Source organism: Loa loa (assembly GCF_000183805.2).
Source record: "Loa loa unplaced genomic scaffold supercont3.90, whole genome shotgun sequence".
Lineage (NCBI taxonomy): Eukaryota > Metazoa > Nematoda > Chromadorea > Rhabditida > Onchocercidae > Loa > Loa loa.
Window position 1 is genome coordinate 104,445 of NW_018108270.1, and position 13,924 is coordinate 118,368.

Consider the following 13,924-nt stretch of genomic DNA (forward strand, 5'->3'; position numbering starts at 1 on the left):
GAACATTTCAGAGATTCACTTAGCGATTACTTCTAATCTAACTTCGAGCACATTAACGCCGTCACAATTCTTTACAGCGAGGAGTACTTGGTTGGCGTCTGTGCAAAGCGGATACGAGATATCCATTTTATACAATTTATAAGCGGTATGCAAATAAGATAAAAAACTAGGAAATATTGAAAAATCGAGGAAAAAAAAAGTGAAATAGGGCAAAATTTCAGCTCTCATCTTGCCCGATCAACAAATCATCCTCTTTGATTTCGTTTTCTTCCTTTACTATTTCGTTCCTTGCGTCGTGAGACTTCTGATGAAAGACAAATGTAATGACCCCACAGTCAAAAACTCTTTTCAGTACCTGAAAATTCTTATGCCTACAGTTATCGGCTTTAACTGATGATGGAAAAAAAATTGCGAAGAATTAAACCCGACTACTTCTCACCATTTTAATACAACTTTCTAACTTAAACTTTGATATGAAATGGCACTTCAACTAATAGTACTCTATAAATAGATGTGCATCAAGAAATATCAGAAAGCTCACTTTATCCGGCACTTTGCGTACATCTTTCTGAACATGATACCAATCACTGAGATCAGAATTCGTATCAGCCTCCTCATGAGGCTCCCTGTATTCGACACCATTTACGCACCGGTTACATTTTAATCTAGGAATAAATTATCAATTCAATACAACTCAGCCGGATATTTGAACCAATATTTTCAGTAACAATAATCATGTGAAATATTTTCTGATTGCATATAGACGCAAATCTCTCTTCTGAAAAATGTCACATAATCTTATTAGGAATATTTGGAAACTTCACCAACTGCCAGAAATGAAAACCCACGAATGATGCGTATCTGATGCGATATCTGCTTTCAAATCAAATAAATGGCGCAATTGGTCCTTGCTAAAGTGCCGTGCCACATCGGAAGCTTCGTCAATTACACAGGACGACAGAGCTTTCTTGTGCGCCTGTCGTTGAAACATTTTTTCCTCGATGCTACCGCTCTGTAGATAAGATTACCTGCATGTTATTACGTCATCAAAATCAAGGTTACCAATTTGTATTTGAAAATGTTTTCCAAAAGGATCCGCAATATGAAATAAAATGACATGAAATATGAAATAGCGCCTCTCGGTGGTTCTATCATTCAGTCCTTTCACTACAAGTCATTCTTCCCGGTCATTTTAGGTTTTCTTTTCACTACGTCCGCATTTAGTTGTTCTCTGCGCCATCCATGTTTCTTACGTATAGTTTTTAAATAAAAGAAGGCTTCTAAACTTTATTAATCTATTATGTGATAGCGTATTCATATCTATCCCAATTGGTATAGTTCAAGTTTATCGCACTATTATACCATTGATGCTTATTCCCAGTTACATCGATTGCATTATTTTCAGATGAAACTAGTGTTTAATCGAAATATGCCAGGGTAAAAGGTTTTCAAACTTGCAACCAAAAGTTTTAAAGAAAGAATTGGGTAGAATAAGTTGAACTAAGCAAACATCTATGGCTAATATCCTTTCACTCTTCCACCTAAATTTCTTTTTTCAATAAAAAAGGTTTGGTCTTCTTTCTCTCAAGCAGTTTAACTAATTATTCGAAAATGATCTCAAGGTAATTCACAAGCCTATTTTTACATACTTTTCATATCTTCTTCGGTTTTACAAATCTCCTGAAAGCGTTGAGATTTACCAAATCCAGGATTGAAACATCCCACCCAACTACGTTAGTGACAGCAGTACTGATATCTAGCAGTTATTACACTATCTACAATAGCACTCATTTTAAGGCTTAATCTTCCTCTTGACCAAGCAGTAGTCTAATCCTCAACTTTGCATTGCCAACATCGACGGCTGATGGTGATAATTACTTCTCTGGGATCGTCCAGCAATTCATTCAGGGTTTATCATAATAGCCTCTGCGCACAAATTAATTCTTCGTTCCAAATTTCATCACTCATTCATATTTTATTTTCACTCCTAATTCTTACCACATACACAAAAAAAATTTACTATACTTCAACTAAAGATATATAAATTTCTCAATATATAAAATCAAATTTCTCAACATATAAAATTTCTCAATATAAAATCGCAATTATTCCTGTATTGACATGTGCTTAATAAATGCTTTATATTGCTCCTAGCTTCATTTACTTACAAACTGCATAAGCATATCTCAATAACAGAAATTCTGACCAACAATTACAACACATTTGTTGTGTAACTTTGATCTCTATCCGGTTACCACTTAGAAAAACAAAAAATTAAAATATATTTAGCAAACGAATAAGATTAATTGTGTTAGTTGTTGGGTACCATTTTCAACTGTCCTACTTTTCTGCTTGGAAAATTTCTTGGCTTTTCCAACTATCTCGAAATCACATTGCAGTGTGGCTTCTCTGCTAAATATGAATGTATGGAAAAGCATAAAAATAGACAAACATAGGAATATAGGAAGCAAATATTAAATTTCGTCAAAATTTTACCGCTAACAACCGATAGATGAAACAGTTCTTCCTCTGCCCATCCCTCCATACTCGAGCCATCGCCTGATCATCATTTGCTGGGTTCCAATCCGGATCAAACATTATAAGCCGATTTGCACCAATCAAATTTAAACCACAGCCACCCGCTTTCGATGATAATAGAAATACATACTCGACACTCTGGAATGTAACTCTACTGACTTTGTTCGCTATTATGATTTTGGAAAATGAACGAAATTTTCATATCTAAATATGTCCTTTCATGTCTGTCTGTCAATTTTGTTTCTCCCATTCATTTGTAGTAGTGTCCTTGTAATATTTTCGGCTACTTTCATCATTCAGATATGATTCAAAAATTCAGGATGATTCAGAACGTCATCATCTCATGAGAAATTGAATTATGAATTTTGTACGCTCCACATAATTATAATTCTCGGATTAATTAAATGTAACCTTGGGGTCGTTGAATTTCTCTACTAATTTTGCTCGCTGTTTAATTGTACAAGTTCCATCCAAACGAATATACGGATAGCGACGAAGCTGGCACAGCTGAAAAATCTCTACACAGTCACAACATCACCATCGATCTGCATATTTAATGTTCATTTTCTTCTGCTTCTACATACCATTTCCACAAATGGGCTGCTATAAATAATTTGGACAAATGAGCCTTCAGATCAAACGAGCTTCTTTCACCAACTTCCTAATTTCGACACAAACTGACCTACAAAATTACTTTAATATCATGATAAAGAGTACTAAAGTTCCACCATATGATTCTATACTATTTCTATGTGATTCGTAAGGTATATATCACTATAAAGATGAAGAGTGGTCCATTTAAAATACTGAAATATATGAATTTTGAAGCATACTTCAACAAATGCATCAATCGTTTGTGTATAATTAGACACCAAAACAAATTTATCATTTGTAGTGGTTCTTGTCGCTGCTAACAAGTAGTCCAGAACTTTCATTTTTCCAGAAAATGCCGGCTCGAACTTTCTGCCAAACTCTCCAGGAAACAGTTTCAAGCAACCTAAAAAACTTCTATACGCAGTTGACAATTATTAGTACGATGAGTTACTATAGTCAGCATCGGCAAATTATATGGATATCTTTGATTGCTGCCAAATAAAACCTTCAAATCCTTCCTCTTTCTTCTGGCATTTGTTAAATATCAGCTGCGGATGATTACATAATTTCTTCAAGTTCGTAATGAATGAGAGAGCGGTTCCCGTTATTTTATCACCTGAAAACGAAAACACTCTGGACTATACAACTGTTAATCCTACAACAATCTATCCTGGTCCTTTTCCAATATGTGGTTGGAAAAAGAAAAAAAAGAAAACAGAAGTTAATACTTGCCTTCAGTTACTTTCTGCTTTCCACCCATCGAAAATGTACTAATAAGTTGCCTGTACAACTTCTCCTGCAGTTCCGTCAGCTTACAACAAATAATAAGTTCGTATTTCACCTAAAATAAATAAATTTACTGGAAAGGGTATACAGCAAACGAATTAATAATAACGCTTGGCATACGTTTTTGAAGTAGACGAAATACTGTACCGGCAAATACTTCGTGAGCAATGCGGATGTTCTTCTGATGACACACCTACTCACAATGGATGACATCTCGGTAAGTGCAGCGTCACCTTTTTCGCGCTGAGCATCTGTAGCATCAGCATCTCTGCCTCGGAGAATAATATTTTCAAAACGTCGTTTAAATTCTGAGGCTGTTCCAAGCAAGCCAGGATTGACAAAATTTATCAAACTAGAAGCAGATGTAAATGAAAATTTTGATTGAGTGGGATAATTTTCTGAATTACAGTTAGTCTTGAAGTGACTGTATCGGATTCATCATTAATGAACTGCCATATAATCTTGATAGATTCGACAAATGATCCTCAAGTAAAACTGTTCTTCGGATTCACAGAAAGTTTTAAAGATGTCGCAACCTGTAATATTCTAAGAGATCATTTTGTATTGGAGTGCCAGAAATAAGTACTCGTCGCTCACATTTTAAACCGAAGAGTGCTTGATATGTTTGATTGTCACTATTTTTCAGTCGGTGACCCTGAGATGATAAGTTTTATAAATAAACCTGATAACCGACGCATAATGCATGAATGGGTAATAAAAAAGTAGAGACATAAATCAATATAGTGCAATGGAATAAGAAAAGGCACAAAATATGAAAGGATAATAGAATCCGGAAGTTTTTTTTTCTTCTTTTGCGGCATAGGAATTGAGACTGCCACTAATAGTAGTCTCGAAATGACTTTAAAAAAGTGTTTGGGAAAAAAAATTAAGGAGCGAAGATAGATAATAATTTATCAGCTAGCTGCTACCAACTAAAAGTGGTGTGAATGTGAAATGAAACCACGACTACGGAGTTTCAGAATATGGGTAACCAATGTAAAAGATTACCTGAATACAATACGAAAGACTGGAACTATCAGAATGACTACATTTTACAGATAAGAAGAGTGAAGATACTAAAAGATATAACAAACCTCGTCGCAAATGATTAATCCAATTTCCTTCTGCAACAGAATGGAAGCATGGAGCCGAAAAGTTTCATAGGAAATAATGAGCACAGGTGTAGGACAACGCACACCCATTTGAGACATAAACTTTTCTAAAATATCGTAAATAAAGATATCTTACCCAATGATTTCCACTATTATTTCTAAAAAAAACGATTTTTTGTTCACCTCTGCTAACATTTGCTCAAATACATTGTTTCATAACGACAGCTAAACACTTGAATGGATCCTAAAATGTATCAGACAAACCTAAATTCCTGTCAATTTCATCTTTCCCGCCCGAATCAACGGGTAATGCGTTCACTCGTCCGCCGAGCCACTTCCTAATTTCTTTATCCCAATTCTGAAAATTCGCAAATCTTTAGTTTGAGTCAACCAATTACATGGTATCTGAGATATGAACTTTCTGAAATACTAAAGTGTATTTTTTATTGACGTCTAAATGCAACTTTTCAAAAAACAAAACCCCGTTTTCAAAACTGCATTACAGAACGCTGATTGATAAACCAGATAACCGTGCACTTTTTTGTTTGATGAAGGTATAGAATGTTTTAATATTTATACATTTTCTGGAATGAGGTATAATCCTCAGGTACATAAGTCTTTGCTTGTATCTTTATCCCAACGTCAAAATGCAAGCATAAGTGTACCCAAAATGAGCAAAGCAAAGGTTAACCTTGACAAGACTGCTCGGACAAACGATCACTGCCTTATTCAATGTCGGTTTTGCATCCGGTCCTTGTCTCTGAAGTAATTTTTTGGAACTTGAACAATCCCATCCAATCGGACTTGCTTCAGTAGAATAAAGATTATTGAATTCCTACTCATTTCGTTGTCTTTAGTCTTTATTAATAAAAGTTCAAATCAAAAGTTTGATATTTACGACTTTCCTATGATCCAAACATATTTGTCAGGGCGAAACTGGCCCCACAGAAATTTTCGTGAGATTCACTTCAGAAATATAAACTCTATTCATTCTTTCATTTGTTTCCAGCCTTTTGCTTCCTCCTAGATGTCACGCTTTATCACTCAAACCAGCTCATTTATTACCTCTTTCCTTTTCAGCATCCACTTACACGTTTAGACTGCAAACTTTAAAGATGAGCAACTTAGCCAGATAACATAATACAACGTTATCCGGTTGCTTGTGTTTGTTATAGGATATCTTCCACCACGATGGACCATTTCTATGCATTGCAAATCTTTGGCTAATACTATATAATATATACATATCACAGGTCTTCTATTATTAACATGATAACAGACGTACGAGTAACGTCCACATCAGCGTGATACACTGCAGCGTTTTGCCCAAACCCATTTCATCTGCCATGATACAACCATGAGCGGAAGGTATGCGAACACCGGTGACACAATCATACATAAATTTCACACCTTCCCGTTGATGAGGTCGCAGAATGGCACTCAGCATTGGATCCACCACAATGTGTACCTTTCAATTTAATTTTAAATATCTCAACTTTTCATAAATTCCTTAAACACTAACACGTTGGGACGTCAGGTTTTGATGCAGCCGCAAAAATCCCAAATTTCTGTCAGCGAAGAATTTGAACTTCACAACTGCCTTACAATAAGACAGTAACACATTCAGACTAAAACGCCAAAACAGGCAAGCATGTTAGTTCATACTAATTTATAGCTTGGTAATTTAAATTTATAGGAAATCATCAACCAACTGAAAAGTGGAGTGATATTCACCTGCTTGTTAGTAGCATCAAGTTTAAGTGCATCATGTGCACTAAGTTCCGGTGGTGTGAACAGCACCAATGCTCCTTCAGCATATGGGTCGAACAGTGCACAGCGAACTGCTGAATGACGCAGGCCAAGAGGACGAGCCCTGCCAGGACCTGTCAATGTAAAATAGATCCAGTTATTCAATGGTCCTTTCCGTAATTGCTAACTCTCCAAAATGCAATGACGATCAAAAATGAAAGAATCACATATTACTGATAATGTTAAAGCACATACATAAATCGGGTAGATAGTGGCAATGGATATCGGCTCGGAATTACGGCTAGTAAGCAATTGACCCGAGAACCGACATGTGTTATCAAATACACTAACACATGTTCGAAACTACGGGTTAACCGACAGCCGCCATGCCGATGTGCAGTGACACTTGCTTTTATGGGACAACTACTCAATTTCAACGAGTTCAAAACACAATAAAAAAGAATTATACAGAGACGGCAGTTACTTCTGTAATCAGGAATGGGGATTTTGAAAGGTTTGCTGAGAAGCCTGCTAATCATTTCTTCGTGAAAACCTTGTTCCTTTTGCATCACATCATCGAAAACCGCGATTAAGACTTTACGGTATGGACTTCGAAGCTCATTTCGATCGGGATTTCCATCATTCTGAAAATACGTATTCAACAGCACTCTATTGTGAAGTCGAAAACTGTATTAGGAGAAATCAAATAAATGATGATGTTTCCACGGCCCCTAAATACTATAAAACAGAGCCCTCACTTTCCTGAGCACTAATTTACACGTATTACACTGATGATGCTAAGTGAATAAGGAGCATTCCAGAAATAAAACAGTATTATCAAATTAGGTTTAACCAACATGTTGATTTCAGTTAGGAAAGATGAAGTTACAAATTCCATTACAATCAGATAAAACAGAAACTGGACATAATACATTCCGAGCAATGACCTTGGCGGGCAAAAATGTCAAATATCTCCGGTATGAAGTGTACGGAATGGGTCTTACAATGAACATCTCTCGAAAGTTTCCCGAGAAAAGGAAGAACAGATATAGAGTAATGAAATAACAGGGATTTAAGAACCTGCGACAAATAGTAATCAACAACTTGAATGCACTGCATAGCACTCAGAAAGAGAGCTACTATATGGTATCACATCATAATGAAGAGAGGTCAGCAATGGCGGGAAGATCGAATCAGTCAATATGTGGCTCTCCCGTGGACCGATATGTGTTGCGCAATCTGTCCCACACATATTCGGAGCTACGGGTAGGTCACACACCAACATGTCTAGGCAGACAGCTGCAGGCGCAAGTTAGCCGTAATTTCATGGATCAGATTAAAGAACAAAACTCAATACAAAAGCAAGTGTGAAGTGATTGATTGTTTCACAACTTGAAAAAAAAACATCCAGTATCTTCATGGATTAATTCGGAAAACTTTGATAAGTCATAGATATATTATACGAAGTCTCATGAAATAATGCACTAACTTCCGATGTGTTTAATTTGTGTCTTTTCCGTTCCCGTAATTTTTTGTCGTCACCCAACAAAATGCATGGTTTCGCCATAGGCGACGGTGAAGTTTCACTGACTGTTGAAGGAGCCAAGCTTCGTCTCTTAATAAAAGATAAAAATAACTCAACTTTACTAAAATATAATCCGAAATTACTAAACTTTTGGAAACAGTAGAAAATACTGAAGAAATAGATAAGTTTTGAAAAGTTATATATGTAAAGAAAGCAAAATAAAATAACCATTGGTCAGCAGTAATATTCATAAAACAGTAGTATCACCAAGATTCATTCATACAATCTAAACAAATTTTCAGTATATGAATGTTTAAGTAATTAAAAAAATATCCGCGTATTTTTCGTTCATCATTAAAACATCCCGTTAATTTAAATTAACTCCACTGCCCAAGCCTTCGATCTCCCTAAACTTCAAAAGGATAATACAAAAAGTTGAAACTAGAAAAACCAGTTAGTGCCAAAAATATGTGGCAAAACAAAGCTGATGAAGAAAAAAATGAAGGTCAGTCAAGAAATAGCTTACCTGCATGATCACGCCTAAGGATGCGAATAAAATCTTAGACGCAACTCATGCAGTGCTGACAGCCGGGCAATAGAGTCCATATACTAAAAGCCATCGAGAAGGTTATCTATCAAGCCATCAGCAGGTTACCATCAAATAGGTAACCTTCGCCTACACGTAACTCGAGGAGGTAATAAGAAGTACAAGGGATAGCTTCTATTCACTATTTCGATCTTTTCGATACCTTCTATCTCGAGGAAATTAATTGTTCAATTGGACCAAAGGCAAAGATGGAGAATTTGGGAGTTTTATACCAACCAGAAAGGAAAAGAAGTATCCTCGGCGAAATAATGCGAAATATTACGGCGTGGACAAAGTATTATCGGCCAACGTCGTACAACAACATCACAGCAGCGGTGATCATCAGACACTTTTGCAAACAAAAGGCAGAACTCACCCTCCCCCTCACCCCCACGCACCACCTGGCACGAACTGCGGTAATCTCATAAATGCGCAGAGGTAACACACACAGACACAGACACAGACAGAGACACACACACAGAAATACTCCTTGCAGCTTGTCCGAAATTTAGAACATACTTGGTGCTACCGAATCCGAGATTTCCATCTATCCTCCCCTTTCCTCATTTCCCTGGCAACTGTCATATGAAGTACAACGACAACAACAACAACAACCATCACCAACAATGACGCATCGCACGCACGCGCAAGTACGCACGCAAAGTAGAACATATCATTTATTGAAAGTAACAGTATACATAAAGCACAAATTTCATACAGGTAACCATGTGACGTGACACACGTAAGATACTCTTCCATACCTATGACAGAACGAAGACTCACTCACACACCCTCCCCCCCAATCATGCCCACCACCACTGAAGCCAACTTCCGCCGCCGCACCGCCCCGCGTGCCTGCTGACCACTACACTGACCAGTGATGACGAAACCCCACCCATCCTGCTCACTCCATCTTGAACTGATGCCAAGTGATATAATTAGGACACTCGAGGCACCGTATCCTCTCAATATCGACTGATTTTGTAAGCTCTCACTTTGGAACACCAGTTGAATATTGCAGCTTTTTAAATTAGATCTGCAGCATCAAAACGTGGTTTATTTTTTGAAATAAAGATATATTTTGTTAATTTCCGCGAGTTTCCGTCTTTTTCAGTGATTTTTCATGCATATATTATAATATGCGAATTTAGAAACGTAGAACATTCATCCGTCTGTGTAAACTTCGCAAATACGTAACGTAAACATCGTTTACTCGTTGCGAATGATCTTCCTTCATCCTGATATGACTTTTCCTTTCCGGTCATTCTTTTCCTCTTCTTCATACTTTGTTACTTATCTTTACTCTCGAGATCTTTTAGCCGTCCTTCCACCACTCAAATTTATTCCTTGATTGAGAAAAAGCAAATTCATCCCCGAAAATTAAAGTGGAGGGAAGAGGAATTGAGATGATTGCTGTAAATAATTAACACGATTGTCAATTCAAAATTTTATAACAGAGATGCTAATAAGTGACAGTGAAAGCTAGAGGGAAATGCAATGTCTTATCAGCCATAAATAATTCAAGAGATTTGGTGGTGACTCGAAGGCCTAAAGCCTGATAGTACAATATGAAGCCTTAAGACTCATATAGTTAAAAGACGAAAACTTCGTCTAGTATAAAAAATCTGATGGACTGTGAAAAGTGATGCAGATATAGTTTTGGTGCATTATCAAATATCAAGTAATGGAACATTTCAAGTATTGTTACTGCAAGGGATGTCAAGAATACAACAGGCGGACAGTCACCAGCTGATCAATTTGTTCGATTCACTCCTTTTCGATGCTGACGGTGTGCTCTGGCTTGATGACACTCCGCTACCGGGTGCTGCCGATTTTCTGCGACATCTTGTATCTGTCGGTTTGTATTTACAGCCATTTCTTTTCCACTTCTTTCTGTATTAAAAAAATCTAAAATTCTGGAATACTTCATGGTTACTATTACTCCTATCCACTCTTTTTTTCTCCTCCCTCTCTTTTCCCTTCTTTTTACCCTCCATTAGAGATCTTAAACAGTATCGGGAATTGTTGCAATCGGTCTTGTTTTCCTTGAATGTAAGGGAAAGGAAGAACTACCTTTGTCATGAATACGTTTTGATGCTCTGTTTAAAGGCAACAATTCTGACCTTGCAGTTTTTTGGTGACTCTTTGAAAATCAAAATTTTTCAGGCAAAAATGTCTTCATAGTAACGAATAATTCAACTAAAACGCTGGATGATTATGCGAAGAAATGTCGACGCATAGGCTTTGATATGATATCTGATGACCACATTTTATCACCAGCTAAAGTTTTAGCTCATATATTAGCCAAGGAAAAATCCGACTTACCAGTGTATATTGTTGGTTCAAGTGGTTTACAAGTAAGTGTTCTTTTTTCTGAGTTCCGTTTCGTTACTTTCTAGCTATGATTTTCTTGTTTCAGAGAGAATTGAAAAGAGAAGGAATAGAAAGCTTTGGAACAGGGCCCGATCCTGTTGAGTCTTACACCAGTGCTGAATCCATACAACAAATGGATACATCCAGAAAAGTGAGAGCTGTAGTAGTTAGTTTCGACATACATATAAGCTATCCTAAAATAATGAGGGCTGCAACCTATATCAACCAGCCAGGAGTCCGTTTTTATGCTACCAATCCAGACCCAAGGCTGCCTGGGCCTATACCAGGTAAATAGTGCTTTCATATTTCTTTACCAAAGAACTAAATGCACCAGGCAAAAGACTAGTTGAGAAAAAGTTATCTAAATTACTTTTTGTAATGTCCCAGTTAACTAAATTAGTTTTTACCCAGTTTAAGTGGAAAGTTATTTTGCTAAATGAAATTATGGATTTTTTGCTTTCATATTTTGGAAATGCGAACTTCATAGGGTTTGGGATCGTATAACTCTGTTTTTAGCTATTTTTAGGTGTTATTATACCAGGATCGGGTGTAAGTATGAGGGCAGTGCAAACGGCTGCTGATAAAGAACCAATCTTAATTGGTAAGCCCAGCAAAACAATGTTCGAATACATCAAGGAGAAGTATGTCTTTGCTGGTTTACTAACTTTGACTAAAATTAATGCTATATCAATGCATTGCGTTGTGCTATTCTGTATGCCTAGTCTTAATTTCGTATTACTTGTTCTTGTACTTGTTCTTACTTCTAACTTGTTCCTAAATTATGATTTTCGAAGCGATGAATTTCCACTTGTGTAATGGACAAGGAAATACGACCAAGTGTTGAGTCGATGACACAAAAATAAATCAAACGGTCAAATGATTTCATCCCTTAGTTATCTCCATATATGTTTAAATAATTCAAGAAAGTCGATTGCTCTTGTTTTTTGGGAACCTTTTTTAGGTTCAATCTCAAGACCGAAAAATCGGTGATATTTGGTGACTCGTGTGAAACAGATATAAAATTCGCAAATGTGAATGGTTTAACATCGGTTCTGGTAGGTACTGGAGTGCATAATCTGGATAAAGTGGGGGAATTCGAAAAGCAGGGACGTGAAGATTTGATACCAACTTACTATACTCCTTCTCTTAAAGTGCTTTTTGATATGTTACAGAAATAGAGTAATTTAGGTTGCTTTAAATTTGTTAAAAGCTTCTTTTGCTGTTCTTCATATACCGTGATTTGTACGGTATTACTTAATTTCTTCTGTTCTACCGTCTTGTTCTAAGCTTATTCACGTAATCCAAGTTTCTTTTTAGTAAAATTCTCTGCGGGAAGTAGGCTTTCGACTTTACTGTTCATGTTTATCGCAGATCCCACCAATCTAAGCGATTCATAGGATGATGTGCTGTTCCAAATGCATTTCCACTCTAGATTTCACGGCTCCCGCGTAGATGACCAGTTCTGACTGCAGTGAATTCGTTGCTTGATAAATTTACGCTTCGAAAATTCGTGAAGTTGGAGAGACATTTCATCTCAGTTTGTCTTATTCCGTAACGTTATATGCTCCATTTTTATCTGGAATAGAGGCATGATATTATTTGTTGGTGATTGGACTTTGCATGCATGTATCAATTCAGTACATGGTACAGCTTTTTTTCGTTTTTATATCAGCTTAAATCTTTAAAAATTTGATATCTTTTCGGGAAATCAAATATTAGAGCTGCCCCACCTTTCGTATTCCTTTTCTGAATATTTAGTCCTTCGTAGTATATTGGTGTAAGGAATTGTTGCAGTAGTAAAAAAATGTCAGCCTTTTGCATAATTCTCATGCTAGATGCATGTAACACAGGAGCATGACCTGATTCTATGCAATGATTCCGTCCAGTCGATAAAACATACCGTGATATAGTCTAATAGCTGTCTGTATATCACAGAAACGAGATCAGTTAAGTTTTTGGAAAAATCAGACAATGGTTTGGTTAGGAATTTTCTCTACAATCCATGTACCCTTACTTGTTTGAGCAGATTGGAATTGAAGGGTATTGAGAAATGAGGTGGGAGAGCTTGTGGTACCAGCTGCTCATCAATGTCTGGAGATGCCAGTTATATTCCAAGAAAGAATGACTGTTAGTCCTCGAAGTTTTTTTGAGCCTGAAGTGGTAATTAAGATCAGTAGTGCGTTTCATAAATGTTCAACATATCAGGTGCTTACCTTGAAAGCTTTGTCGATCTCTGGTTTGACCTTTTCAGTTAGTAAGAGAGATGAATAAATTGGTGCAATTAGTAAAATGATTGTGGAATGAAGCAAAACGCGAAGTGGGAACATCATTTTGTGCTAAAAAAATGTATTGGAAAGTGATGGCTTGTTTATCCGTGGCTGCTTATTCCTCTGTTTAAGAAGTGTTTTTTTGCATATCCATCGATACGTCCTAACTATTCTATCTTGAACTTCAAAACGCTCTCTTCAATTTTCGTATCGTGTTTTACTGTCGTTGTATTAATTGGTCGATTTTCATTATTCAGTTAGTACTGGATATGTGATTTAAAAATTGTAATTTAATAATGGTTGAAAAGTGCATCGTAAGAAAAGAAAAATGAGGAAGAAAAAGGCTGCAAGTCTATTCCTCATTTCATTTATAACCTTTTATTAATTTTTTTTT

At 36.5% G+C, this 13,924-nt stretch overlaps 3 protein-coding genes across 3 annotated transcripts; 1 reads left to right on the plus strand and 2 right to left on the minus strand.

Moving 5' to 3' along the window:
- Positions 1–115: 115 nt before the first annotated feature.
- LOAG_02898 (hypothetical protein) lies at positions 116–8,346 on the minus strand (the record flags this gene model as incomplete). Its single annotated transcript, XM_003138435.2, has 17 exons — positions 116–355; positions 542–665; positions 849–1,012; positions 2,497–2,676; positions 2,950–3,045; positions 3,372–3,535; positions 3,638–3,748; positions 3,865–3,973; positions 4,066–4,270; positions 4,455–4,573; positions 5,013–5,137; positions 5,295–5,388; positions 5,722–5,790; positions 6,316–6,498; positions 6,765–6,913; positions 7,264–7,423; positions 8,269–8,346. 17 exons carry the CDS (start codon positions 8,344–8,346, stop codon positions 218–220), a joined length of 2,268 nt encoding a protein of 755 aa, XP_003138483.1. The 3' UTR covers positions 116–217.
- Positions 8,347–9,625: 1,279 nt separating this feature from the next.
- On the minus strand, positions 9,626–10,155 carry LOAG_02899 (hypothetical protein; the record flags this gene model as incomplete). Its single annotated transcript, XM_003138436.2, has 2 exons — positions 9,626–9,926; positions 10,046–10,155. The coding sequence occupies 2 exons, from the start codon at positions 10,153–10,155 to the stop codon at positions 9,674–9,676; spliced, it is 363 nt and encodes a 120-aa protein (XP_003138484.1). The 3' UTR covers positions 9,626–9,673.
- A 432-nt stretch (positions 10,156–10,587) lies between these two features.
- On the plus strand, positions 10,588–12,652 carry LOAG_02900 (4-nitrophenylphosphatase). Its single transcript, XM_003138437.2, has 5 exons — positions 10,588–10,748; positions 11,057–11,247; positions 11,310–11,550; positions 11,790–11,904; positions 12,225–12,652. Exons 1-5 carry the CDS (start codon positions 10,607–10,609, stop codon positions 12,439–12,441), a joined length of 906 nt encoding a protein of 301 aa, XP_003138485.1. The 5' UTR covers positions 10,588–10,606; the 3' UTR covers positions 12,442–12,652.
- Positions 12,653–13,924: the final 1,272 nt, after the last annotated feature.